Source organism: Pezoporus wallicus, unplaced genomic scaffold (genome assembly GCF_028554395.1).
Source record: "Pezoporus wallicus isolate ANWC-B61680 ecotype Strahan unplaced genomic scaffold, APGP_CSIRO_Pwel_v1 contig_8143, whole genome shotgun sequence".
Taxonomy (NCBI): Eukaryota; Metazoa; Chordata; class Aves; order Psittaciformes; family Psittacidae; genus Pezoporus; species Pezoporus wallicus.
The window spans coordinates 390,832-414,794 of NW_026636259.1; the positions used below are offsets into that span (position 1 = coordinate 390,832).

Here is a 23,963-nt window from a genome sequence, read left to right on the forward strand (position 1 = left end):
GAGCCAGAGGTGTGGTTAAGCCAGCTCTCTTATCAAATTAATCATTAATTAGGCACCTCAATACTGAGCACCTCGATAAGTCCTTTAAAACAACCTAAATGGTAACAGGGACCGCACAAAGCACCTGAAGGTGCGGGAGTTGGCTCTCTATGGTGTGACTCCGCCCAGGCCGCGGTCCATGGCAGGGCAGGAGCTCCCCGCTCCCTCAGCGGTCACTGGAAGCCGCCGCTCCCCGACCCCCTCCCGCTCCCCTCAGCCGAGCCCCGCGGGTGCTTTCCCGCCCTTCACCTCACAGGCTCCTCCCGCCGCTCCGGTACCGGCGGCGAGCGCTCATGCCCCCTGCCGGGCCGCGGGGGAACCACCTGCAGCTGCTGCCGGAGCCATCGCCGCCGCGTCTTCCTCGCCCAGCCCGGCTCCACATCGACCGGAGGAGGGAGCAGGGCAGCCGGGGGGCACCGCCTCTCCGCCCGCCCTCACCTGCTGCCAGCCCCGCAGAGCGGGCAGCCACCGCGGCCGCCGCTCCCCTCCCGTGTCACGTAGGGTCCATCCGGGTCCTGCGCGGGCGGGGCCGCCGAGGCGGGAACGGGCACCGGCGGGAGGCCGGCCCGCCCCTCACACCGCTGGAGCGGGTTTGTGTTTGGTTTAGTTTGTTTTAACCGGTTTTAATCGTTTCTGCGCTTTTTGTGAGGGGAAGCACCCCTCAACTCATCAATTCGTCGCCCTTCTGACAGGGAACCGCCTGCGCCGGCTTCGCGCTCGATGTACAACGGGAAGGCGGCCCTCATGGGGCCGGCGGCCGCTCCCTGTCGCCTCAGCGGAGTTATGGCGGGCTTTGCCACAGCCGCCTTCCAGAGCGCTCCATGGGCTTTGCCAGAGCCTGCCAAGCGGGTCTGCTGCCTTTTAGGGTATTCCATGGGCTTTGCCAGCGCCCACCAGTGCTCCTGCTGCCTTCCAGAACATTCCATACGCTTTGCCGGAGCTCTCGGGGGCTCATGCTGCCTCCTACTGCCATTTGCATTTGAACTCTGCACCATTTTGGGGGCTTCATTTATTTTTCCGTCAAGACAGTCACAGATGCTGGTAAACGAAGAGACTGCTACACTCGTTTTCCTTCTTCCCCAACAACGCAGAACACAGAGAGGACCAAAGGACCCCGTTGGCCATCAGCAGATGCTGTTGGTGCTGTTTGCTGTGTGCAGCATGGTGGCCTCTACAGCGCTCCCAATGAATTCATTACACCCAAGGGGCCCTCCTCACCACAGCAGCTCCTGTGTCCAGCACCCAGGCCGCAGCCCATTTGAGGACCTCGCACCATGGGGAGCTGAACCCCTTGCCTGATGAGGTACGCAACTGCTGCTTTATTTCTAACAAACCCTAAAGATGCTGGGTACCTGTGCATTTTCTTCTTTTAGTGTTTTAATTTTCAGTGATGGGCTGCCCATGCAGCTTTAGGGGTGCTACTTAGGAATTAAGACATTCAATAATCATAGAATCATTGAATCAAGTCGGTTGGAAAAGATCTTTAAGATCATCAAGTCCAACCGTTCCATTAACCCATGTCAGTAAGGGCCTTGTCTGCATGGTTTTGAACACTGGGATGGTGATTCCACCCCTGCTCAGGGCAGCCTGCTCCAGTTCTTTCACCCTTTTGGTGAAAGAACTGCCACTAGCTATTCGAGACCTGTGCAATTTGGATGCCCAAAACGTTAGATTTGAGAGATACTTGTGGTTTATCCTCCTCCAGGTCTATGCACTTAGTGCCCACAGGGTGGACTGAGTTGTCTGGTTATTCACACTCTGATGTTTACAGCTCCCTGTTTGCCCACAGCAGGTAGTGAAGGTCTCGCCAGGGTTCACTGCTGAGTTTCTGAGGCTCCTGAGCTTATACAGAATTGAAGTTTAGATTGGATATAAGGAAGAAGTTCTTTCCTGTGAGGGTGGTGAGGCACTGGAATAGATTGCCCAGGGAAGTTGTGAATGCTCCATCCCCGGCGCTGTTCAAGGTTAGGTTGGACATGGTTTAGTGTGAGGTGTCCCTGCTCGTGGTGGGGGGGTTGGAACCAGATGATCTTAAGGTCCTTCCCAACCCTAACTATTCTATTGAATCCCAGCCTATTCTTCCTCCATAAATTAGACAGCTGGACCTTTGTCTCTCCTGTTTCAATTAATCTGTTTCTTCAGAAGTTTCTGTGAATTACTTAAATGTGCTCCCTGGACCTTGGGGATGACAGGTCCTCCACAAAGCCACTTCATCCTGCAGCAGAGCTCTGTCCCCTGGTCCCACCAGACGCCTTTCCTCCCTCCCACATCCCCATGGCTGTGCCTTGGTTTTTGTTTGGCCTGGTGCTGGGTGCCTTGTTTGGTGTCCTTCCCATGACTGGGTTTTCAGGATGTGGATAGGTATGAGCATCTTGTCTACAGCAGGAGGGGCCATCACACATCACCCACTCTGCCATGGGGCATTGCGGTTAAAATGTTCCCCATGTAGTCTTTCAGAACCTGTGTGTCATTTTTGGATGTGTTTTGGCTTCTGTATGAAATAATGAAGCAGCTTTTTCCTCCTTGCTGCGTGTGCTGGTGAACGTGGTTATGGCATTGTCTCATGGTTGGAATTAATGCCTCCATTTTGTGCTATTCTGGGTTTAAAACACCCCTTCTCACTGGGAATATTCTGGGGAGGAAACCCCCAAACCCAGACCTGCTTGTGACCGTTCCCGGCCTACCGCCGGCTGAGCCTTCACAAACTCGATGCATGCAAGGCGGGGGGCGTGGCCATGGGCGTGATGTCCGCCTCGGAGGCGTGGCCTAGGGTATAGGGGGCGTGGTTTCAGTGCGGGCAGGCGGTGCATTGTGCGCGGCGGTGGGGCCGGGCCGGGGCCATGGAGCGCTGGACCGGGCGCGTCGCGCTGGTCACCGGTGCCTCCGTGGGTATCGGCGCGGCTGTGGCGCGGGCGCTGGTGCAGCACGGCATGAAGGTGGTGGGGTGCGCTCGCAGCGTCGACAAGATCGAGGTACCGAGGCGGGGGCTTGGGGGCATCTTTCTGTGGCGGCCGCCCCTACGGGCGGGCCTCGGAACGAGCGGCCACCTCTCTGCGGCGCCTGACCGGGGCGGGAGGGCTACCGGCCGCAGGGCCGGGGCCGCGGGCTGTGTGAGGCGGGGGCTCGCCGGGGCGGGGGCCGCCCCTGGCTCGCTCCGGTCCGGGCGGCTGCACGGTGGGGGCCGGCTGTGGAGAGTACCCGGCAGGAGGGGGCTGATCCCGCAGTGTTCCCGCCCCGGTTGCCGGAGCCCGCCTCGGGGAAGAAGCCGGGTGCAGCCGGCGCGGGGGCTGCCCTGGCTAGGCGGGATTCCCGGTGGGGTTTTTCCCCTCTGGAGGAGCAGGGACGGTTGGCTGGAAGTTAACGAGGAGCAGGCTCAGTTCTGGGGCTTTTTTGTTGAGCTGCCTCTTAGCGAGGGTATAAATAGCATCTGCGTGACCCGGCGGAGCGCTATGAGGAGTTGGTCTGGGCTGAGAAGTGTCCACGGGCACGTTAAACCCTGCTTGGTGTGTGGGGTGCAAGGCACTTCTGCACCACCGCTGGCCTTCGGGAGACTGGAGCCTCTTAAAAACATACAGCAAGCTTTTGGGACAACGTGAAAATAGAGGTTCAGTCCCTAATGTGATTTTACCCCTGTGATATGAGCATCTCTACAACTAAGTCAAAAACCTCCTGCTGCTGGCTTAGAAGTAAAGGTGCTTAAATGAAATCGTTTCTGTGGGATCTCTTCTAGTCAGATGCACTTGCAGGTTTCACCGTGCAGTGGCATAAGCGAAAGCTTATTTACTTCTCAAGAAGTTTCCTGGGAGGGAAGAAAAAAGTTTAGTCAGCGTAAATATTGTCATCTCGGTTGGTGCTTGTCAAGCTGAAGGAGATGTATGTGAGCATCCAGTGTCTGTATTTCCTTAGCAAAGGATTTGCTTGCACAGTTGACCACACCAAGATAAAGTTGTGTCCCCAAAAATTATGGAAACCAAGGCTTGATAATGCTGCTGGTGCTGCTGGGAAGTGGGGTTAAATAAAGAAATACTTGGAAGAAACAAAACTTTTCCCGTTCTACATCATGAATCAGAAAGATGCCACTTGCAGAGATAATAAGCCACACTGGTGCATGTTTAACTGTTCTTTGGGGCTTGCTTCTAATTTTTGGGCTTCCCAGTGTTCTGATACTGTGGTTTCAGGAAAAGCTGAGCTCTCCAAAGGCTTTCCCATGTGTGACTGATGGTGTTTAATGCACTTCCACAGCCTGGCTTCAGGAGGCTGGTAAAGGATGCTGTAAAGGATGCTGTTTGCCGTTCTCCTCCAAAACCGACAGAAAAGCCATTTCCAATACTGTCGTTTCCACTATTGGACTTTGAAATCTTTTGATTTTTTTTGGTAAAGAACATCAATGAAACTTGTATTTTCCTTCAGTGCTTCAGAGGACTTTCCTTCCTTTCTGAAGCCTGGAAGCCTACCTTTCTGAAAGTTTTCAGGCAGAAACACAATATATATCTAAGAATACTCTTTTACAGGCTTTGCCTTTTTATTTGAACCTGCTCAAAATGCAGTCATGTTTGATATAGGTGATTTATCTGGCTTGCATGGTGTGCACGCATACTGGGCAATGCTGACTGTTGGGCATCTTCCAAGCCTCTTGTTACTGTTGTGTTCTAACCTCTTGTGCTTAACACTGCATCTGATGTTTGTCCCTGCTTCATTCTTTCTCTTGTCCTCTCCAAGGACTGAATTGTGTTCACAGTCATTTGTTTTGGTAGGTGTCTGGACTCTGTTTTGCTCCGTTGCTATTCTGGTTTTATTTATTGTGAAGCATGTTTCCTTAAAGAGGAAGAAAGTCCCAGAGGTGCTGCTCATGTGGGGAAGGGGCAGAGCCAGGTCACGCTGGGAACAGGTCCATCACTGACTGGCTGCCAGGGATGCTTGTGTCAGCGTATATGAAGCTTCTTACCCACTCCTGCCATGCCTTTGGAGTGGAGTTGTTTGTAACAAATCTTTCCTCTGGGAGCTTTGCCTTGTGGGTTTTTTCTTTAAAAAGAAATTTAGGCATCAGACTGTTGAGCTCACTGACCTGGAGCTTGACTTTGGACATGGCTATAAGAGTATCTGGAGGAGCAGGAGTTGGTGTTGTGTGTGGGGATGACTGTGGTGGGTGATGCAGCCAGACCGTGTCTTGGGAGCTGTCAGAGAAGCTTCAGATGCACTGAGCATAGAAGGGAACAGGAAGGTCCGTGCTATCAGTGCTCTGCGAGCATGTCCTGACCTGGATTGCTGTGTAGTCAGATCTGTCCACAAAATACACGTATCTATTATCTCTGGCACCTAAATTTTCAAGTCATTGTTGGTTGGGAGCTAGGGTACAGCATCCCCGTGGAAAGCTTTGGTGGGAACTCAAGGTATCAGAGAGAGCAGCTTGCGCGTAAGGATATGATGGGGAGGTGGTGCTGATGTCCAGTGATGGAGGGGCTAGAGAAGAGAAATATGAAGGAGCTATGGATTTGGTGTTGCCAGATGTGAGTAAAGGGGAGGTTAGAGCATCATGGCTGCAGTTGCTGCAGGATAAGTTTTGTTGCTGTATTAAAATTCACTAATTTGATAAATACCGTTGTAAATAATGGTGTACAGAGGAGCAAACCCTCCAGGTAAATCAAGGCAGCTTGAAATGGGAGGAGTTCAAATGGTACAGTTTAAAACCAGGAACACAGAGCTTGTTTCGTAGCCCAAAATCTTATGTTTTCATTAATGTTAGACAGTAGTCATCCATTTGAAGGTAAAGTGGCTGGAACCATTCTGTGTGGTGGTTTTATCACCTCCTGTAAACTGGTGATGTTTTGTAGGGAGTTTAACTTGGGCAATAAATGCTCTGTCAAGATTTCTTAATCTCTTGGAAAATCAGATAAGGGCTTGAGGCAAGATACTGAAGAAACTGCAGAATTGTGGGTTTGGTGTTAGAGCTGGTCACAACTCCAATGCTCCTTATTTGACTTTGAAATAAAAATGTTAATGGCTTGCAAAAACTGCAGAAATCCCTCTTTTTTTTTTTTTATGCTGCTATTGTGAGTGGGGACTGTTTGTGTGGGTCATCCCACAGTAACTGTAATAGTCAGACATCGAGGGATAAAATATAATTCAGGTGGCTTTATTATACTTTTGAATGCCAGGAAATAGTTAAGGTTGAAAGGTTGTTTTCAATGAGAATCCTTGAGGTGCTAACAGATGATTTGGCATGTTCTCTTGCTCAGTGTTTTCTGCTCTTCAGATACTTACACATGTTTCAAGTCAGGAGCAAGTGTTAGTGCTTAAATGAGTTAGCCAAGAGTTTCTAGCAGCCTGTAAGACCAAGCTTTGGTGGAAGCTGCTCTGTATTAGATAGTCACCTTCACAGGGATACTGTTGTTGGTCACTGGGTTCTCCAGTGTGTGGGAAGACTTGCTGGGATTTAATGACTTGACACAACTCATCTGGTACGCAACAGCACGTTAAGTCACAGTTCATCCTGTAAGAGTTTCATTAATCCCAGACTGATTTGGCTTGGAAGAGACCTTAAAACAGGCCAAATAACAAAGCACTCCTGGGAGCATCCCCTAAAGCAGCAGTACCTGGCTGTGCTGCCAGAGGGGCAGGATGCTGCTGGGGGAATGATCTCCAGAGGCTGTCAGTGAGCAAGGTGAGACTGGGGCCCTTGGGCAATGGCCTGTGTCAAGTTGTTGGAGAGATTTAATCATGGATGTCATGTTGTAAGAAAAATACTTCTCTTTTCCTTTGTTGGTGTGTGGAGAATGAGCTGTGCAGGAAGCAATAAATGTAGTTTAAAATACAAGGTTTAACAATTAATTCTAATGCATTTGTGACAGTTATTGATCAAAGGTAACATTCATAACCAGGGATTGCATTGTCAAGGTTATCTCTTGCTCAGGAAATAGCCTTTGATAAGCTGAGCTATCGATTGCAGATTCAAGCAGTCCAATCTCTGAAGAGGTTAGTGTTCTCTCTGAGTGGCATCATGGCAGTGTGGGAGAAGGAGGACATAGCTGAGCCTTCCTCCTGGGAACTGAGCATCCCAGGTAACTCTTTGTAGGCTGGATGATTGCTTCCACCAGTCACTGGCTGGGCTGTAAGGCAACTCTTGATCCCTTTGGTGCACCAAGGTGTTTAATTGTCATAGAACTATAGGATGGTTTGGGTTGAAGGGACCTTAAAGTTCATCCAGCTCCACCTCCCCTGCCACAGGCAGGGACACCTTCCACTAGAACAGGTTGCTCCAAGCCCCTGTGTCCAACCTGGCCTTGAACACTGCCAGGGATGGGGCAGGCACAGCTTCTCTGGGCACCCTGTGCCAGTGTTTAACATCTTGGCCTCCTCCTGCAGCTGTCACGTCTGTTGAGTTGAACCATGGATGTCGCTGCAGTGGGGTCTGTCCCTCTGCCTTACAGCTGGGTTTCATAACGCATTTCCCAAACCACAGGTTTCTCCTCCGAGCCTGTGTTGTCTTAATCTTGTGACTTAAAGCAACGTGCTCATAGCTGAATGTGAGGGATGAATTTTGGTGCCTGGCTCTCACCACTGGGCAGCCTGGCTGAGGCTTTCTTCCCATCTCCTCTTCCCCTGGCCCCGGTGTTGCTTTCACAGCCTGCATGCTGCAGAGCTGCTCAGTAGCTCGATGAGCTATTTTTTAAGGCAGGAGCAGCTTCAGGCAGGATAATCCCACAGCACTGTCAGGTGTAAATAAATGACCTTCGGAATCTCCTTGGCCTCTGGAAGGTCTTGTTTTGTTTGGTGAAGGCCGAGGGTGGGTGCCCAGGGCCTGTGAGGTGCTTTTATTGCCACTTTGTCCCTGACCTTTCTTGATAAATGCGAAAGAGATCTCTGTAATTGCTGTCCTGAGTAATGGGAACAAATGCTTTGCTCTCTGATGGTTTTTCTCAGCCTTGAAGCTCAGGAGGTGCTTGGGAGAAGGGTTGCTTTTAAACCAGGTTGGTTTCATTCTCCTACCCCCAAAATACACTTTAAAATTGTCTTGTTGTAGCAGCTCCCCTTTCTGTTTCTCTCCTGTTCCCTGTGCAATAGGTATATGTTGTGCTTACACACCTAAAAATAAGTAATAACTTAGCTTTTCTTAGAATTTTGGAGATGTGGTGGATGCTTGTTCTGCCTCTGCCTTACTGTGTAACAGTGTGGATCAGGTCACTGTCCCGTACCTCAGTTTCCCTGTGTAAAGCCTGGCTGTGCTGCTCTGGGGAGGGGGGAAGGTTGTACAGGAGCAGCGTTCACACACAGAGGGGTTTTTCTGGTTTGGTTTTTGGGTTAATGGAGAGTGTCCCTGGGTGGGGAGGTCAAGATGCAGCCGGCAGTGGTGGGGAGTAAGTATGATGATGGTTTTCCTGGGGCTTGGTAGTTCAAGCTCTGCAGAAAGTAGCATCTGTGCTAAAGTTGAGCTTTAACCCTCACTTTTGCCAGTGTCCATGTGGGAAGTGTTAATGGTTATTTCCTGGCTGACAATGTTACAGAGTCACAGAAGGGTTTGGGTTGGAAGGGACCAGGGTGCTGCAAGGGTATGTAGGGGCAGGACAAGAGGTAATAGCTTTAACTTGCCAAAGGGGAGATTGAGATGAGCTCTTAGGCAGAAGTTCTTCCCTGTGAGGGTGCAGAGGCGCAGGCACAGATTGCCCAGAGAAGCTGTGGCTGCCCCATCCCTGGCATTGTTCAAGGCCAGATTGGATACAGGGGCTTGGAGCAACCTGTTCTAGTGGAAGGTGTCTCTGCCCATGGCAGGGGTTGGAGCTGGATGAGCTTTAAGGTCCCTTCCAACCCAAACCATTCCATGATTCGATGATCTGAGGGTGTCAGGCTGAAGCTCAGGCTCAGCTCTGCCCTCTGAGAGCTGTGTTTGCAGTTGCCTTGGAAATCGGTTGCTTGAGCAGGCAGTGATCCAGCCTGCGACGCTTCAGGTCTGCTGTCTGTAGGCATTTGGGTGTGCTGAACCACTCTGTCTTTGAACCCTGCTTGTGAAGGCTACCCAGGGCTGGAGAAGGACCATGGGTGGCTGCTAAAGAGCAGCTTCATTAGTAAGTGTATAAGGGTTTTCTGAGGAAGGAAAGCATCTACATGCCTGGCTGTGTGGGAATCTGCTTTATGCATGTTGGAGATGAAGAGCAGGCAGGCACCTATGGTGCTTGTTTTGGATAGTCATACCTCAGAATAAGCAAGAGAGATTGCTCTAATGAGCTGTCATCGTAGGAACAGTGTTTCCTCCTCCCCCATGCCAGCCTGGAGCAATGTGATCTGAGCAAAAAACCAAGTGCCTTCAGCCTTGATGTAAGGAGTGATTGTTTGAACGTCTTAAGGTAGTAGGAATGTTCAGGGCAGTGTAAATGGGGTGATTTGGCTTGTGTATGACACTGGAAATTTAAAACTCAATGAGCTAGATAAAAATCATCTTGGATGTTTGAAATGGCTGAACACTTATGACATCCCTGTTCAACAGGGAGTCTGACAAGGGCATTGGAGGTTTTGGTCATTCTTTCACCTTTGCCTGTGCCAAGAGGTGGTGGGTTTCTGGAGCAGTCTGAGAAGTTCAGTCTTGCTTACCGGGCAGCCTGTACTTGAGGTGTACTTCATTTAAACAGTCTGAAACTGGTGCTAGTTTTCTTCATCTGTGCTAGATTTTGTCATTGGTGCCCCAGCTGACTACTGAGTATTTGCTTTTCCATTTAAACCTTATTTTCCATGCTTTCCCATCCCCACCGTTCTGCGTTCTGTCCTGGAGCAGGCACAGATCTGAGCTGAGGAGTGGGGATCAGCGAACAATCATTGAGAAGTATCAATTTAAAGTTCAGGAGAGGGAAAGAGAATCACTTTACTGTTTTATCCATTTGAAAACTCCCTTTAGACTCCCACAGAGGCCCTCTCTGGGCACCTGGATGCAGGCAAAAGGACCTGGAAGAAATGTGAAACAACACTGATCCTTGGATCGGATGCAGGCAAAAAGCCTTGGGTACCCAGCAGCTCTGGGAAGGGGCTCAGTGTGATTATCCCCCTTTACAGATGGGGAATCAGCTCTGAATCTTGCCCATAGTTACAGAACTCACTATGGGAATAAACCTCAGTCTAGTGCTTTATTCACTGTATATCTCTTCTTCTATTATGCTGTTGCACTGGTATTAAATCTTAATTAAAAGAAGCTTCAAATTTGCCAATCAGAACAATGAAAGGATTTCGAAGCCTCCAGTTTTCTTTCACAACTGTGATGCTGCTCATTATGCTTTTTCTCTTTCATTTCCTTTAGACAGCAAAAGTAATTGGGGTGACTTTAGTTTCTTTCCAGTTGGTTTCTTGGCCCAGCTGTGTATTTAAGCATAAGCTAAATCAGTAGGATGCAAACACCTGTGATGAATGGCAGGTTAGATTAAAAATTACCTAATGGCTTCTTCTGCTTTAATCTCTCTGAACTAAATGTGTCTGAAGTTAATGGGATCATTTCCCAAATAAAGCTCTACATGACTCTCTTCTTTTTTTCCACTTCCCTTAAGAGTCCCTTTAAATTTTTATATCAATTAGTTTTGTTAAACCATTTAACCAAGACTGAATCTAAATGCATGGCACTGTGCCCTTTCCAAGCATCATATGCATGAAGAGCATTAACCCCTTCTTGGGAGAACTGACTTGCTGGGTACTGTGCTCATGCTGGGTATATCAGAACTGCAGGGTAAGGGCTTCCATCCATGGTGGGGATGGCTCTAGATTAAATGTTTTAACATACAGGGTATCTGTTTCTTCTTTATATTGCATTATCCCAGTTTGTACCAGTAGCTCTAGCTCCTGGCTGTCCATTTCCAGGCATCCAGTGACAACAGTTTGGTATGGAGGTGCTCGGGTCTTATTCAAATCTTCATCTCTAGCTGGCGGAGGTGCACTGCCCTCGTCTGTATTGGTGTTGTGTTATGTGGTCATTCAAGTTGCTTATCAAATCTGGAAAACTAGCTTTTTTTCCTTCCCCTCCTTGTGCATGTGGTGTGCTTAAAGTGGAAAGAGCTTTGAGTGATTTAATGGGGCTCTGAAAGAATATTGCAAGCTCCCTAATTCAGAAAGTTGCTTTACATGTGTCTCCTCTTGCAAACTTGCCTGCAGTTGATGTTTCTTTGAAGAGCCTGTGATGGCTCTTTATCTATAGCTGGTTGAAGCACGTTCAGCTCTGCCTGCATGTCAGTGGTGTTTGGCACTTCATTTTCAAAGAGAATTTGTTAATAAATTGTAGCCTGAGAGATGAAAGGTTCTGTGTTGAGTCTCATTTGAGGTGGGGAGACACCAGACAGGACAAGAAGGAGCTTAAGAGATATTTGATTTTTCAGGAGAGGACAGAGTCCTCTTCCAAGAGCAAATCAAGGTCATACTTCTGGCCATCACCTGGTGAGCTAGGAGAAAAGAGTACCAGATGTGAGCTGTGGTACTCCACAAGCAAATACTGAGTGCAATGGATTCCATAGTAGAGTGGTCGAGTTTGGTCAGTGGAATGGAGAGAGCTCTGAAGCTGTCACCTTGGTGACATCATGAAGAATGTGACTGGTAGCCCTTTGTCCATATTGCCTTCCACTGTGTTTGCAGGAGGCAGTCCTGTCCCTGGAGTGGCTTAGCACCTTCATACTGCTTTTCATTTTCTAAATGCTGCTCTTGCAGATTTTCTTCCAACTGTTTTCTCAAGTGGGTACTCTGATCTTTAAAAAGTACACATATTTCTACTATTACCAACACATAATCAACAAGACTGCATGTATAGCAAAGTGGAACCAGCTTCAGGAGGTACAGAGAGGTAAAATTCAGCCCCAGAAGCACCTTTGTTCTCTGTCGAGCAGCAATATTGTCTAGCTCAGCCCAGGCAGAGCTCTCCAGAGAGTGTGATGCTGTTGGGAAGTATTGATCCCTGGGCTGGACTCTCTGTGTCCATCCCCCTTCCGCTTGGTGCTGTGAGAGCAATAATAATTCCTGTGTTATTGCGCTGCCCCCACTGAAGCAGTACCCAGACAGGAGAGCAGCTTCTTGACCAGACTCTTAGACCTCAGCTGGTTTTGGCTTGTGGTCTGTTGAGAGCTGTGCAAGGCAAAGCAGAAAAGTTTAAACTTGCTGTTGAGGGACTTGGGCCATCTCTGAAGTCTCAGGTATTGAGAAAGGTTAGAAATTATTTACCAAATAGAGCCACTTGCCCCGTAGTAAGATGAATGTGCTTGGTGTGCAGAGAGGGGTTTTTAGGTCCTGGCTTGTCTGTTCCTCCCCCAGTGAAGATGCTCATCCCTGCTCTGTGTAAAACTTGGCTAAGAGAAAGTTAGTCACCGAAAAAGCCACTGATGATGAGCACATATTACGATTTGGGAGGTGATGCTGCACCTCATAGCAAGCAAAAAGAACATCAACATCCCTCTCACGTGAGCTTCCTAGGGATGTTCTGGATGTTCCCAAGGGGCCATGGCTGGTGTCCTGGCCTCCCTGTACCTTTGTTTCACCCAAGGCTGGGTGAGCTTCAGGACAGACACTGCTCCAATAGCTGCCTTTATGTACAGTCTGTCCTGTGCCCTCTGCCTCACTCCTTTCATAAACAGCTGGGAACTGCAGTCCTTGGTATGTGGGGAGGAGTGGGAAAGCTGCCTCTGGCCAGGGAAAGCTTCACTGCACCCGCTGAGATATGACGTTGGTGAAGCCGCTGCGGGCAATGGTGTTCGAGTGATTTGGTGGACGTTTGTAGCCGGGGTCTGTCTGCACAGAAACCAGACATCATGTGGCTCTCCTCACGCTGGAAGCTGTCACTGTCGCTAATACCACACATTGGAGATGAGATGCTGCTTCTCATTAACATCAAAGGGTAGAGGGCATCCTCCAGAGGATTTGGCGGGGTGGCTGCCACATCATTAACACAGCTCTTGGCCTTTCATGTGCTTTATATCACCTACTTTGATAAAAGGTGTGGATGCTTGAAATAATTGTTGGTAACATTGTCGGGCATGTTATTGCGGTATCCTTTATCCATACAGCAGTGTGGCAGCCTGATGCCATGGCAGTATTTATTTGTGTTTTGCTAACACCTCCTTACCTCAACCTGTGTTGCCTGGGGTGATGGATGAGCACAGAATGCGTCCTCAAGTTTAATAACTTCAATGCTGAAGTGCTCAGCCTCTCATGAATATGGATATTTCGTTTTTCTTAGCATTTCCAATGACTTTCCTAGTCTCTGCTTTTAAGACGGGCTCACCAGAAGCCTGCTGGTTTTTGTTAGCTCCAGGGTGTGTTTATAAGCAAACGTGTGTGTTTATATGCTGCTGATGGCTGTTTTCTTCCTCCCTTACTCTTCCCTAGAAACTAGCAGCTGAATGCCAGAGTGCTGGCTACCCTGGAACCCTCATCCCATACAAGTGTGATCTCTCCAACGAAGAGGAGATCCTGTCAATGTTCTCTGCCATCAAGACCCTTCACCAAGGAGTTGATGTGTGCATCAACAACGCAGGGCTTGCTCGGCCAGAGCCCCTGCTCTCGGGGAAGACAGAGGGTTGGCGAACGATGATAGATGTGAGTAGTGCCACACAAAGTGGGAACTGTGCTAGATTCTGATTTCTTCTGGCCACCAGCATCATTGTCTCCATCTATTGCATGCATGTAAAGCTGAGGACCTGCTTCCCGTCTGGCTCTGATATGGCCTGGGTTTGATGATTGGGAAGTGGAAAGACATCACGCACTGCTGAGACACATGCCTTTACTTTGGAGTATGAAAACACTCAATACCTTCAGTAACACTTTCCCCCTGTAACTCAGTGGCTTTCTAAAGGGTGATGAGCCTCGCACTTTTTGCTTCAATAAAATAGGAAGTTGAATGCCAAGCACTGGCTTTTGTAGTTAATCCTGTTAGTTGTAGCAGTGGGTTGTAAAATGGGCAGATTCTTTTTGGCTTAAAAAGCTGTAATGCTTTTTGTCTTCATAGCTTAATTTTCTGCCCATAATCTGGTTAGAGCTGGATGTGAATGAGGTAATTTCCTGTGCTCAACTGGGAGTTTGCCATGTACCAGCAGCACTTCTCCCTGGGTCTTGCTGCCCTGAGGTCCTGCTCTTCATCTTTGGGGGTTTCACCATCTTTTGTCATTGTGTGATGGCCCTTTCTGCATGCAGCAGTGGCAGCTGCAGCTGTGGGACCCCAGGCCAGTTTGCATACTCTTGCAACAGCTCTCTTTTAGTGGCCATCCTGCAGCTCTGGCCAGTGAGATGCTGAAATATGGCCTTGAATAAACCTTGAGTAAGACTTGTGGGCCCTCCAACAGCTAGGAGAGCTTGTCCTAGTGAAGGAAAAGACATGTCTATTAGAAAAGCTGCTCAAAGCTGGAGGCTCAGGTCTGCTATGTCTGACAGTGGAGTCAGCAGGGGTCTGTTGGCTCCTGCAGCAGCCAGCGTCTGTTCATCAGGAGTAGTTTCAGGGGCTGTGTGAAGCAAGAGAAGCCTGTTGAGGCCTCCAACTCCTGCTGCCAGGGCAAGAGCTGCTGTATCCTGACTAATTAAGCTCTTGTTAGGGTTTTGGCCAGTCTGCTGGTCGCTGTGACTGCAGCCAAAGCAAGCTCAGCTTGGCTTTGTCTGCCCAGGCAGGCTTTTGTGGGCTGCCCAGCCTGGGTCACTGCACAGCCGCATCTCCCTGTCCCGGTTGCCATGGAGTCTTTAAAGAAAATGAAGTGTAGCAGAGGCTGAGCTGGTGTAAAGCAGGACATTCCCTAGTGCTGTCTGGCTGCCTGCCTGGCCCTGTGGGTCACCTGTGCCTTGTAAACCCCTTGTCCTGATCACTGTGATTGTATCTTGTGTGGAGGCCTCTGTGGATGCTGCAAGCTGCTCGCACTGATTTGTCTTTGTTCTTCTGACCTTTTGTTCTCTATAACATGGCCAGGCAGTGGGGAAACACGTGGCTTTTGCCAGCTGAAGGCCCTTCCCCTCTCTGTGCGCCCTTCCCTGGCTGCTCAGGTGGGAGTGCTTCCTTTATCCCACCTGCCACCACTTTTTAGGGAGAAATTCTTTGGAATAAGGATTGTCCTGTATGAGGCACTCCAGCATTGCTATTTACAGTAGCCGAAAGCCTGTGGTGTCCCCCTTGTTGTGGGTGCTGGTGTGTGCACCCTTTGGAGCTGCTTTGGGGTGACGGATGGGGTGGGAGGAGAGGAAGGGTGATGGCTTTGCAAGGGCAGCATTAGGAAACCAGCCTGGGGACATGTTTTATTCCCAGAGGTGATCTGTACAGCTGTGTCTGCTCTCATTGCTTGGCAAAAATGCTGTTGTAGCACAGAGAACAGATTAAGACACCAAATTTTCATGTTTCACTGGCAGATTTTGTCCTCACCAGCTTCCCAGCAGCTGCTCTTGACTTGTGTGGAATTGAATTACACTCACACCTTTAATGCAAAGGTGAAGCCTTGGGAAACTGCAGAGCCAAACACTTCACCCCACTCAGCCTAAGCAGCCTGACAGGCCTGGGCTTTGCTTTTTACCCTGCTGATAAGGGGTAGAAAAGGGTTTTTCCTTTTGCTGTGTGCCCCTGTTTTGTGGCTGCAGCCTCCCTGCGTGGCAGTCTCTCTCATGCTGTAGCAGTGAGGACTGGGGAGAGATCTGCAGTGACAGCTCTCCCCGCTGTGGCACACCAGCCCCAAGGAAATGCTCAACCGTTTCTCCTACATGCTCTGAAGTTCTCAGAGGGTCAGGATGGGGGAAGGTTGCCAGCACCTTCCATGGATCACTGGGCTTTGCAGAGCTGGGTGGGAGCAGAGAGGCTTCTTCCAAAGGTCCCTCGGAGAAGGGTGTTAGAGAACAGCATGGTCTGAGATGCTGTTAGAGTTTCACTGTGCGTCTGGCTGCAAGACAGGAGAAGTTTCTAAACAGCCATTGATCTATCGATTTAGGAGGCATTAGGGCCTTAAATTAAAGGCATATTTTTCCTTTTGCTAAATTGATTTTTGCTTCCATTCATTTTTTATGAGCTTTGAGCCTCCTTCCAGGCTCCCCTCTTCAATATTCCATAAAATTTCTTGCTATACATCTAACAGTTGAAATCATGTTATTTACATATTCCTCCTTTGTTTTAATGGTCCATTCCTTATTGTCTGGTGTTTATTCCCAAGGGGGAAGCTGTTTCTCCCTGAACTGCAGGAGTCTTGGATTAGGAATCTGTTGCTTTACAGAAGCACAGAGCCCAGTGCTGCCAGCCAGCAAATTTGGTGTGTGTGTGTGTGTTACCTCAGTCAGGTTCTGAGCCCATCATCCTTTGGTTCATAGCTTTCCCCCTTCTCTCTCCTCTTAGTTGTGAGGTTGTGCTTGACATGAGGCTGGACCAAAGTCCCCCAGCCGTTCCTGACCTGTGCGGGAGTCTCTGGGGCCAGGTGCTGTGTACATACTGATTCCAGGCACTGGGTTTTGAACGCCTCCTTCACATTTTACCTACTGACCTTTACAGCCAGGCATTTGAGCTGAACTTTCCATTTGCACTGCTCAGGGCACAAAGGGCTGTAGCACACATCCTCTTGCTGCTCTAAATGCTAAATGGGGTTGATTCTTTTTGGCATTATTCATTGAGCAGCGAGGCTCTGTTGTTCTTGATTGTATCTCAGCACAGATGGTATGTAAGTTTTCTGTAACCTGTGTTTTTCTATGTTCTTAGGAGCTACAATACTCATTTTGAAGCTTTATAGAAAAGGCTGATTCTGGGAAGTGCTCAGCCCTTCCAGGAACACGGTCTTTTATATTCTCCCAGCCTGGCAATTGGAATTCATTCATGACTAGAAACTGGGCTGCTGTTGTTTCTGTTGCATTAGCACACACACACGTGGTGGTCACAGACCTGCAGCGTGCTGTGCAGGGGCAGAGCATGGATGTGTGCAGAGGCAGAGCACAGATATGTTGGCCATCTGCTGAGGGACTTTTGAACCTTTTGTTCTTAAAATAGAAACAAGGCTGAAAACCATCTTGTGCGGGTATTTGTGACAACAGCCTGTAGATTGTTTCTCAAAGTGATACAGCCCTAAGGCTTGCTTATTATTCCAGGCGTGTTTTGTTAGGTTCCTGAGTGCCTGTTCCACATTTTGAAATAGGATTTCACCTAAAAATACAGTGGGTTCTATCAGGAAAAGGCAGTGAGGCATTCCCAGCTCAGCTGCTTTTAGCCACTTGTTTTGTTGTCCCAGGTGTCTTATCATACAGGCTCTGGACTTTCCCATGTGGCTGTTACTAGTATCTTGCTTTGCCAGGAGTTGTCACAATGTTGTAACTCTTGCCACACAAGGAAGCATTGCTCAGCACAGCGGTGGAGCCAGGTCTCAGGCTTTAGGTTGATGTTACCCTCTAGTGGCCTCCCGAGATGCAGTGAAATTGGAAAGTGACTGCCCCAAAGACTCAGTGCCTTGATAGCTTCAGGGTGTATTGGGGCAGGGAGGAAAGCAGAGCTATTGCTTGTCATGGAGGCTTTTTAAACTGACAGTTGCCCAGATCTATATCTGGAAGCACTGGCTCCTCACTTGGTTAGTGTATCAGACTGGAGCAGGTTATTCCTGCTTTCCTTGACCACCTTACTGTGAAATCCAAAAGCCTTCAGATGCCCTCCTGCTCTGGGCTTCGCTCCAGTGCTGAGGTGACATGTCTGCTGACTCTTCCTTGCACAGTCAAGGTAAATCTTCAACCTAATGCCAGGGAATTTATCTGTAGTTCTAGGTATGATGACTGAGATACCCGGCAGTGACTGTGTGCTTAATCAAAGTGCACTTGGATGAGGATGATGACTCTACTTGTTGCCTGGGTGCTCCCAGGATCAGATAAGCATGCATTTATCTGGCCAAGACAAAAGCTCACAAGCAGAGCCTCTAGTAATCAGTAGGAAATAACATCTGAGGCAAAAGCAGTGATTAGAAGATCCTTCAGCTGACCCTGTTGGTCTTTTATGTGCTGCTCAGTAATTACATCTCAAATCCATCCCTTTTTGCCTCTTAGCTTCTGGTCTCCAAACTAAGGTGGACATCCTTTTGTGCTAGCAAGTCCTGGTTAGCCTGCCCTACTCTTGTTTATAAGCTTCACAGTGATGATAGCCAACCCTCTCACATATCTTTTGCTCACTGCCACATGGCCTTGTTCCTGCTGCTCCTCCCATTTATAGTTGCACTTGACTTGTGATTCGTCAGAAATCTAGCTCTTCCTGGGTATTTAGTTCAAATGGTGTTTTTAGTCCTGCCTGGCCTGCTTATTTTGTTGGCAAAGTGATGTGCCATTAGGTAGGACCTGCTTTGAAATGGCTGCATCCTTTCTAGGGAGTGTCAGCAAACACTTTCTACCTTTCAGCCACTTCTGCAAATCTAAACCACTATAAACTTGAGCAATTTCAGCTGCTGAGATGACTTGCTCATCAGTCTTGCACATGCCTCTGGCTGCTTTGTATTCCGGCTGGGGGAGCTTCTATACCTCCGTCTTCCTGGAACCTTTGACTCTGTGTTTTATGGTCAGCGAATGCCCAAGGCATCCATGCATTAAAGGTGGCACATTGCAGAGGTGATACGGCTGAGTTTAACCAAGCCGTGGCTGTCTCACGAACTGGGTATCTGTGGCCCAAGCACCTTGTGACTGAGCCCCAGCTTGGTGGCAGTGAAGTGGGTGTGCATTTCCCTCTGTTTGTGGGAATTGTGATGGGTTTGGGGACTGGAACTTGCATTCTTGGCTTCATACATGTGTGGGGAAGTCAAAGGGTGCCGGGCAGGGCTGCTAGCCTTAGTTTCTTCTTCTTTTCTGATCCCTCAGGTCAATGTAATGGCTGTAAGTATCTGTACCCGAGAGGCCTACCAGTCCATGAAAGAGAGAAACATTGATGATGGGCATATTATTAACATTAACAGGTATGCAAGGGGGGAATGTCAGATCAGCCACATGGGCTTTCTCCTGTCTCATAAAGAGGATTTAAGCAGCAGAGCTTTAATCTTGAAGTGAACTGGTGGTGCCCAGGGATGGATTTTCTAAGGATTGGGATGGTTGATTTTTCAAACCATTGTTTTTAACCTCTGCTGATCTAAATGAAAGAAAAAACAAACCAAGGGGAAAAGGATAATGCCAACCACTTGTGATGGTGCAAGGTTGAAGATTGAAACTTCTCGACCAGTTCCAGGAAACCATGTGGAGAGGAGCCTCTGGTGGTGTGCATTTCCTGCAGGAGCAGGGAATTCTTCATGTACCCACTGTGTCAGCCTCTCTTTCTGTGTTTGTTACAGTGGTTTGAATATCCTGTTGTTTTCTTCTTCGTCCTCTGTTTGCCTTCACCTCTCAGCACTTACCTTTCTGCTCTCTCCCCAGCATGAATGGCCACAGTGTTGTGCCACAGTCAGTGGTGCATTTCTACAGTGCCACCAAATACGCAGTTACAGCCCTCACGGAGGGGCTGAGGCAAGAACTCAGAGAAGCGAAGACTCATATACGAGCTACAGTGAGTACCGTGGGCTCTCCTCGTCTCTCTTGCTTTTATGGGTGGTTGAAAGCTGGCAGGCTTTATGGGGCAGAGGTTTTTCCCTTTGGAAGACAGGCAAGGAAGTGTAAAACTGGGAATGTTCAAGTCTTGTGGCTATTTGTCGCTGGCCACCTCTCTTTCACAGGCAGAGAGTTTGGGGTGGAGAAAGCAGGGCAGCAATGAGCTGTATCAGGGAATGAGCTTTTTGGGTGCACAAAATGGGCAGTTGCTTGTTGGAGGGCAAGGGGAGCTCATGGCAGTCAGCTGGGCTGTTTGCTCTTCTTCACAGCTTGCATCTCAGGAGTGATGTGTGTCCAGAACTGAATTTGCATTGCAAGGTTTTCCATTATTTTCTCTGCTTCTCTGTCCCTGTGGGGCACAAAGAGGGAAGTACCTGCCACAACAACCACTGAGGCAAAACCTGTTCACTGGAACTACTCCTTTAGTAAAAGGAGGGTGGGGAAGAAGAACAATAGAAAGGGGGCTGGGTTTTGGTTTGCTTTTGCTTTTTCAGTGCTAAAAAGTGTTCTTTGTTTCTTTTTTTTTTCTTATTCTTTTACTGAAGGGGAATGACAAATCCTATTAGGATATGCTCTGCTTTTTTCCAGTGTATCTCCCCAGGACTGGTGGAAACAGGATTTGCTTTTAAACTTCATGACAATGACCCCGAGAGAGCTGCTGCAACCTACGAGAGCATTCGGGTAGGACATGGAGGAATGGAAACAGGGAAGTGGCTCTGATTATAATTTGGCAGTTTCCTGGCTGATAGCACAGGGAGCTGGCTCTTGCAGAACTTCTTCCTTACAGAGTGCCCAGTGCTTTCCAGGATGTTATCAGCATCCCCAGAGTCTCAGCACTCAAAGCTCAGATTTTGCACTGATATTTACACACTAGACTTTCATTTGGATTCAATTTTCAACTCCCTATATTGTTTTCCTTTTATTTGGGTGTCACTATAAATAAATATCAGTCAGCTCTGATGTTTTGCAGGCTGTGAGCTCTTTACTGATGAGAAGATACAATATGTAAACATGCCTGCACAAGAAGAGATGGAAGAGCCTGTTGTGCAGGTGGCTAGCACAGGATTCCTTATGCTTCCCTGGGCATTTTTGATAAGAGTGGCAATGCCTGACCTGGCAGAATTACTGTGCCAGTAGAACAAGAGTATTCACAGCAAATGGAGAATTATCAGCACCAGACATGTCCTTTGATAAATTTTCAATGAATTACTACTTTCCTGCTTGCTTGCATGTTTCTGACATGCCCCAGTGACACTGTCGAAACTCGTTATTGATGTTAGGAAAGGAGTGATGTTGTGGTTCACTTTCTGAGGCGCCCTTTGACTGAGAATCTCTTTGGTGTCTTTGCAGTGTCTCAAAGCTGAAGATATGGCTAATGCTGTCATATATGTCCTCAGTGCTCCACCTCACGTACAGGTAGGCTGGTCTGGGTTGGAGGACTCTGGAGGATGCAGCAAAGGCTGCTCTGACTCTGGAGGACTGTGCAAGGCTATGTCAACGGGAGGGATAGCGTGCGATGCTTGTGCAGCTAAAGGGGCTTCCCAGCTGTGAAACAAGAAATAAGTGACCAGCTTTGGGCTGGAGGCAGGACCAGTGTCAAAGTTTAGTATATGTAAAAAGTTCCTGTTGCAAAAGCAAACTTTGATCAGGAGAGGTTTAGGAGCCCCTCGTGTGAACTCTGCTCCTTTGCAGCAAGACATGGCTGTCTTGTCTTAACATTAAAAGTCCAGCCCGTGGCTGATCAAGCAGTGCTTCTGCCTGGCCCCCTATGAGCAGGACTAAACTAAAAACTTGAGTTTGCAATTAGTGTTATCTTGAACCTTTTCTGCCCATATATTATGCTTTTATCCATTCTGCTGAAGGCAGAGTAGTCACATTCACCTTCATTCCTTCCTAAATACTTCTGTTAAGCAATCTCATTTCTAGCCACAGGAACGTTCTTCATGTGCAGTTTGTCACTGTAGTGCTGCAGCATGGAAGTGCCCAGTGCAGGATATAAAATGAAACCTCAGTGCTCCAGTAAAATCCTATGTTGGTCTCTTCTAGATTGGAGATATACAGATGAGGCCCACAGAACAGATATCATAGCAGATGAAGAGGACTGTGAGCAGCACCGTGTATCCACTCCACTTCGAACCCTCTGGCAATTCAGGGTTCCATCAGCTGGCTGGCAACGTTTTAATCAAGTACCAAGGATCATGTTTGAAGAATTGTTTTTCTCTCCCTCTCTCTGAGTTGGTGCTGGTGCTGAGCCAGTGTATGAAAAACGAGTAGTGGGTCTCTTTGTGCCCCACTCCTTTCTGACGCTGTTTTAAGAGTAAAATGTGTTTGCAAATAATGCAGGGAAGTGGTTTGTGGAAGATTATTGTCTCCAGGCTGGTTTATTCTTCCTTTTTCTTTCTTTATAAGGTTTGTTTCTTATTTGCTGATGCTGTGTCTGGACACAGGGGAAGTGGCACAAGGTGTTTGCCAGCTTCAGTGTGCTTAGGGTTTGAGATGTCATACATGAATCCATCTAATTTTGGGGTTTACTTTCATCAGATTGATTACTGATGGTAATGATGCATGTGGTATTTTCTACTTCTTACTCCACTGCCCTACACCCAATGTACAATCTCGCCCTCCTCCCCAAGCTCTCCTTTCCCATTCACATGAATCATGCCTGCCGAGTTTGAGGAAGTATAAATGTGTGTGCTTGCTATTTCTCTTTCTTTCTAGGTAGGTAGGTAAATAGTTGGAGGACGAGCACCTGTACTTCTGCAGGTTAGAATGATAATCTAAGTGGTATAGTTACAGTAAGAGTGAGTTGTTTGGTAATTTAAATAAAAACTAAATGTGTGCTGTCTTGTGATCACCTCTATGCTTGGTATTATCTCCCAGCACTCTTCATGTTTCTGTATGTGATATTTGCATGCATTGACACTTTTCTGGAAATATTGATGGGTCTTAGAAAGATGTTTAAATGCTGGTTCTGTTTAAATGCTGGTGAGCTGGAAATGTTGAAAGTTTGCTTATATGCAGAGATACACACTTGGAGAGAGTGAGAGTGAAATGAACCATGCTGAAGCTGTCCAAAAGGAAAAGATTTGCCTGCAAAGCAGCAGGTGAAAGGTCTGGTTGAGATCTTGTGTTAGTTCTACACTGGTGCAGCCCCATTGTTTTGCTCTGGATTTATTCTAGCTTGAGGGAGAAGAGAATCAGCCTCAAAGCTGATACGTGCAGAGCTGGAGGCCACTTGAGTTGTCTTAAGATTCTTGAGTGTGGCAGAAGCGCATCTGTGTGTAGTCCAACTCGCTGCAGAGCTATGGAGCTGTTAATGTACATGTTGCCTTAAGGTTGCAGACTTGTTCTTGCTGCCTCTGGACTTCCTGTAGTGTTTTGGAAGGCAAAGGTTGGTTTAGGTGGAGTAGGAATGGTCAGTTGATTGGAGTGGAGGATTGGGAGCCAGAGAAACTTGGATTGGATTTGCTTACACCAGTGGGAGTTCATCTGTGTTCCACCACCATAAGGGAGACTAAAAATGGGCCACTAGAACATGAGTTTCAACTCCCTATATAGCCTTGGGCAAGTCACCTTACCTCTCTGCCTCAGTTTCCCCATCTGTAAAATGGGGATAATAATACTTGCCTACCTCACAGGGGTGTTGTGAGGACTCACAGACTTTTGTAAAGCACTTTGAATCTGAGAAGCGCTGTGTAAGTGCTGAGTGTTGAGATGAAGTATTATTATTAATGAAATCTCATGATACTTAGAATTCCTTGTGCCAAAGGTGAGCAACTGTAGGATACAAGGAGAAAACTGGTAACATTTACTTTGTAATGCCAAAACAAAGGCAGTTTGCCCCTTTTTTTCCTCTTTATAAATACATGCTCATGGTGTGTTCTGTTCATTCCTCCTCTTGTCACCAGTTTCTGCTGGCAAGTACTTGTAGCCTCATCTCCGGAGTTGGCCTTTTCATTTACTGTGAGTGAAATTTGTGCCCCATGAGGTCTTGGACGCCTGTAGTGCACTGCCCATCTTCACCTTGCTGAGGTCGTGGCTTTGTGTTGGATTCTTTGCACAGAGCTGGGTTTCAGCTGTGGCGTTGGATTAGATCATGTCCTGCAAGGAACAGCCAGCCCAGATCTGCACGCAGCCAGCAATCCCTTTTGCCAGCTGGAAAAGCTCTTCTGTCTCCAAGCCGCTGTGATCCTCCATTCAGAGCCATTTGGCTAAGGAAGGTTCAGTCCCTGCTGTGCTTTCTGTAACACCCCTGTGATGTTCAGCCAAACTTGATATGAAAACTGGTGTTTTCCATAGTGTCTCTTTTGCAGGAGTTTGTTGAAGTGCAGTAGATGTGCTGTGCAGTGTGTGCCATCTTTTTAAGAGAAGATTATTGAACTGGGAGTTCAGAAAGAGTTGAGAAATTAGGAGATATATATATAGATATA

At 48.0% G+C, this 23,963-nt stretch overlaps 1 protein-coding gene across 1 annotated transcript; it reads left to right on the forward strand.

Annotated features, from left to right (window-relative positions):
- Positions 1 to 2,838: 2,838 nt before the first annotated feature.
- DHRS11 (dehydrogenase/reductase 11) lies at positions 2,839 to 22,384 on the forward strand. Its single transcript, XM_057399505.1, has 7 exons — positions 2,839 to 3,011; positions 13,375 to 13,584; positions 18,817 to 18,911; positions 19,363 to 19,492; positions 20,122 to 20,214; positions 20,884 to 20,949; positions 21,580 to 22,384. The coding sequence occupies exons 1-7, from the start codon at positions 2,880 to 2,882 to the stop codon at positions 21,619 to 21,621; spliced, it is 768 nt and encodes a 255-aa protein (XP_057255488.1). The 5' UTR covers positions 2,839 to 2,879; the 3' UTR covers positions 21,622 to 22,384.
- The last annotated feature ends 1,579 nt before the right edge of the window (positions 22,385 to 23,963 follow it).

Bases quoted from the DNA above. Each gene is read 5' to 3' on its own strand.
- DHRS11 (XM_057399505.1), top strand. From the start codon at position 2,880: ATGGAGCGCTGGACCGGGCGCGTCGCGCTGGTCACCGGTGCCTCCGTG. The intron at 3,012-13,374 runs GTACCGAGGCGG...ACTCTTCCCTAG, and splicing joins GCAGCGTCGACAAGATCGAG to AAACTAGCAGCTGAATGCCA. The intron at 20,215-20,883 runs GTAGGACATGGA...GTGTCTTTGCAG, and splicing joins CAACCTACGAGAGCATTCGG to TGTCTCAAAGCTGAAGATAT.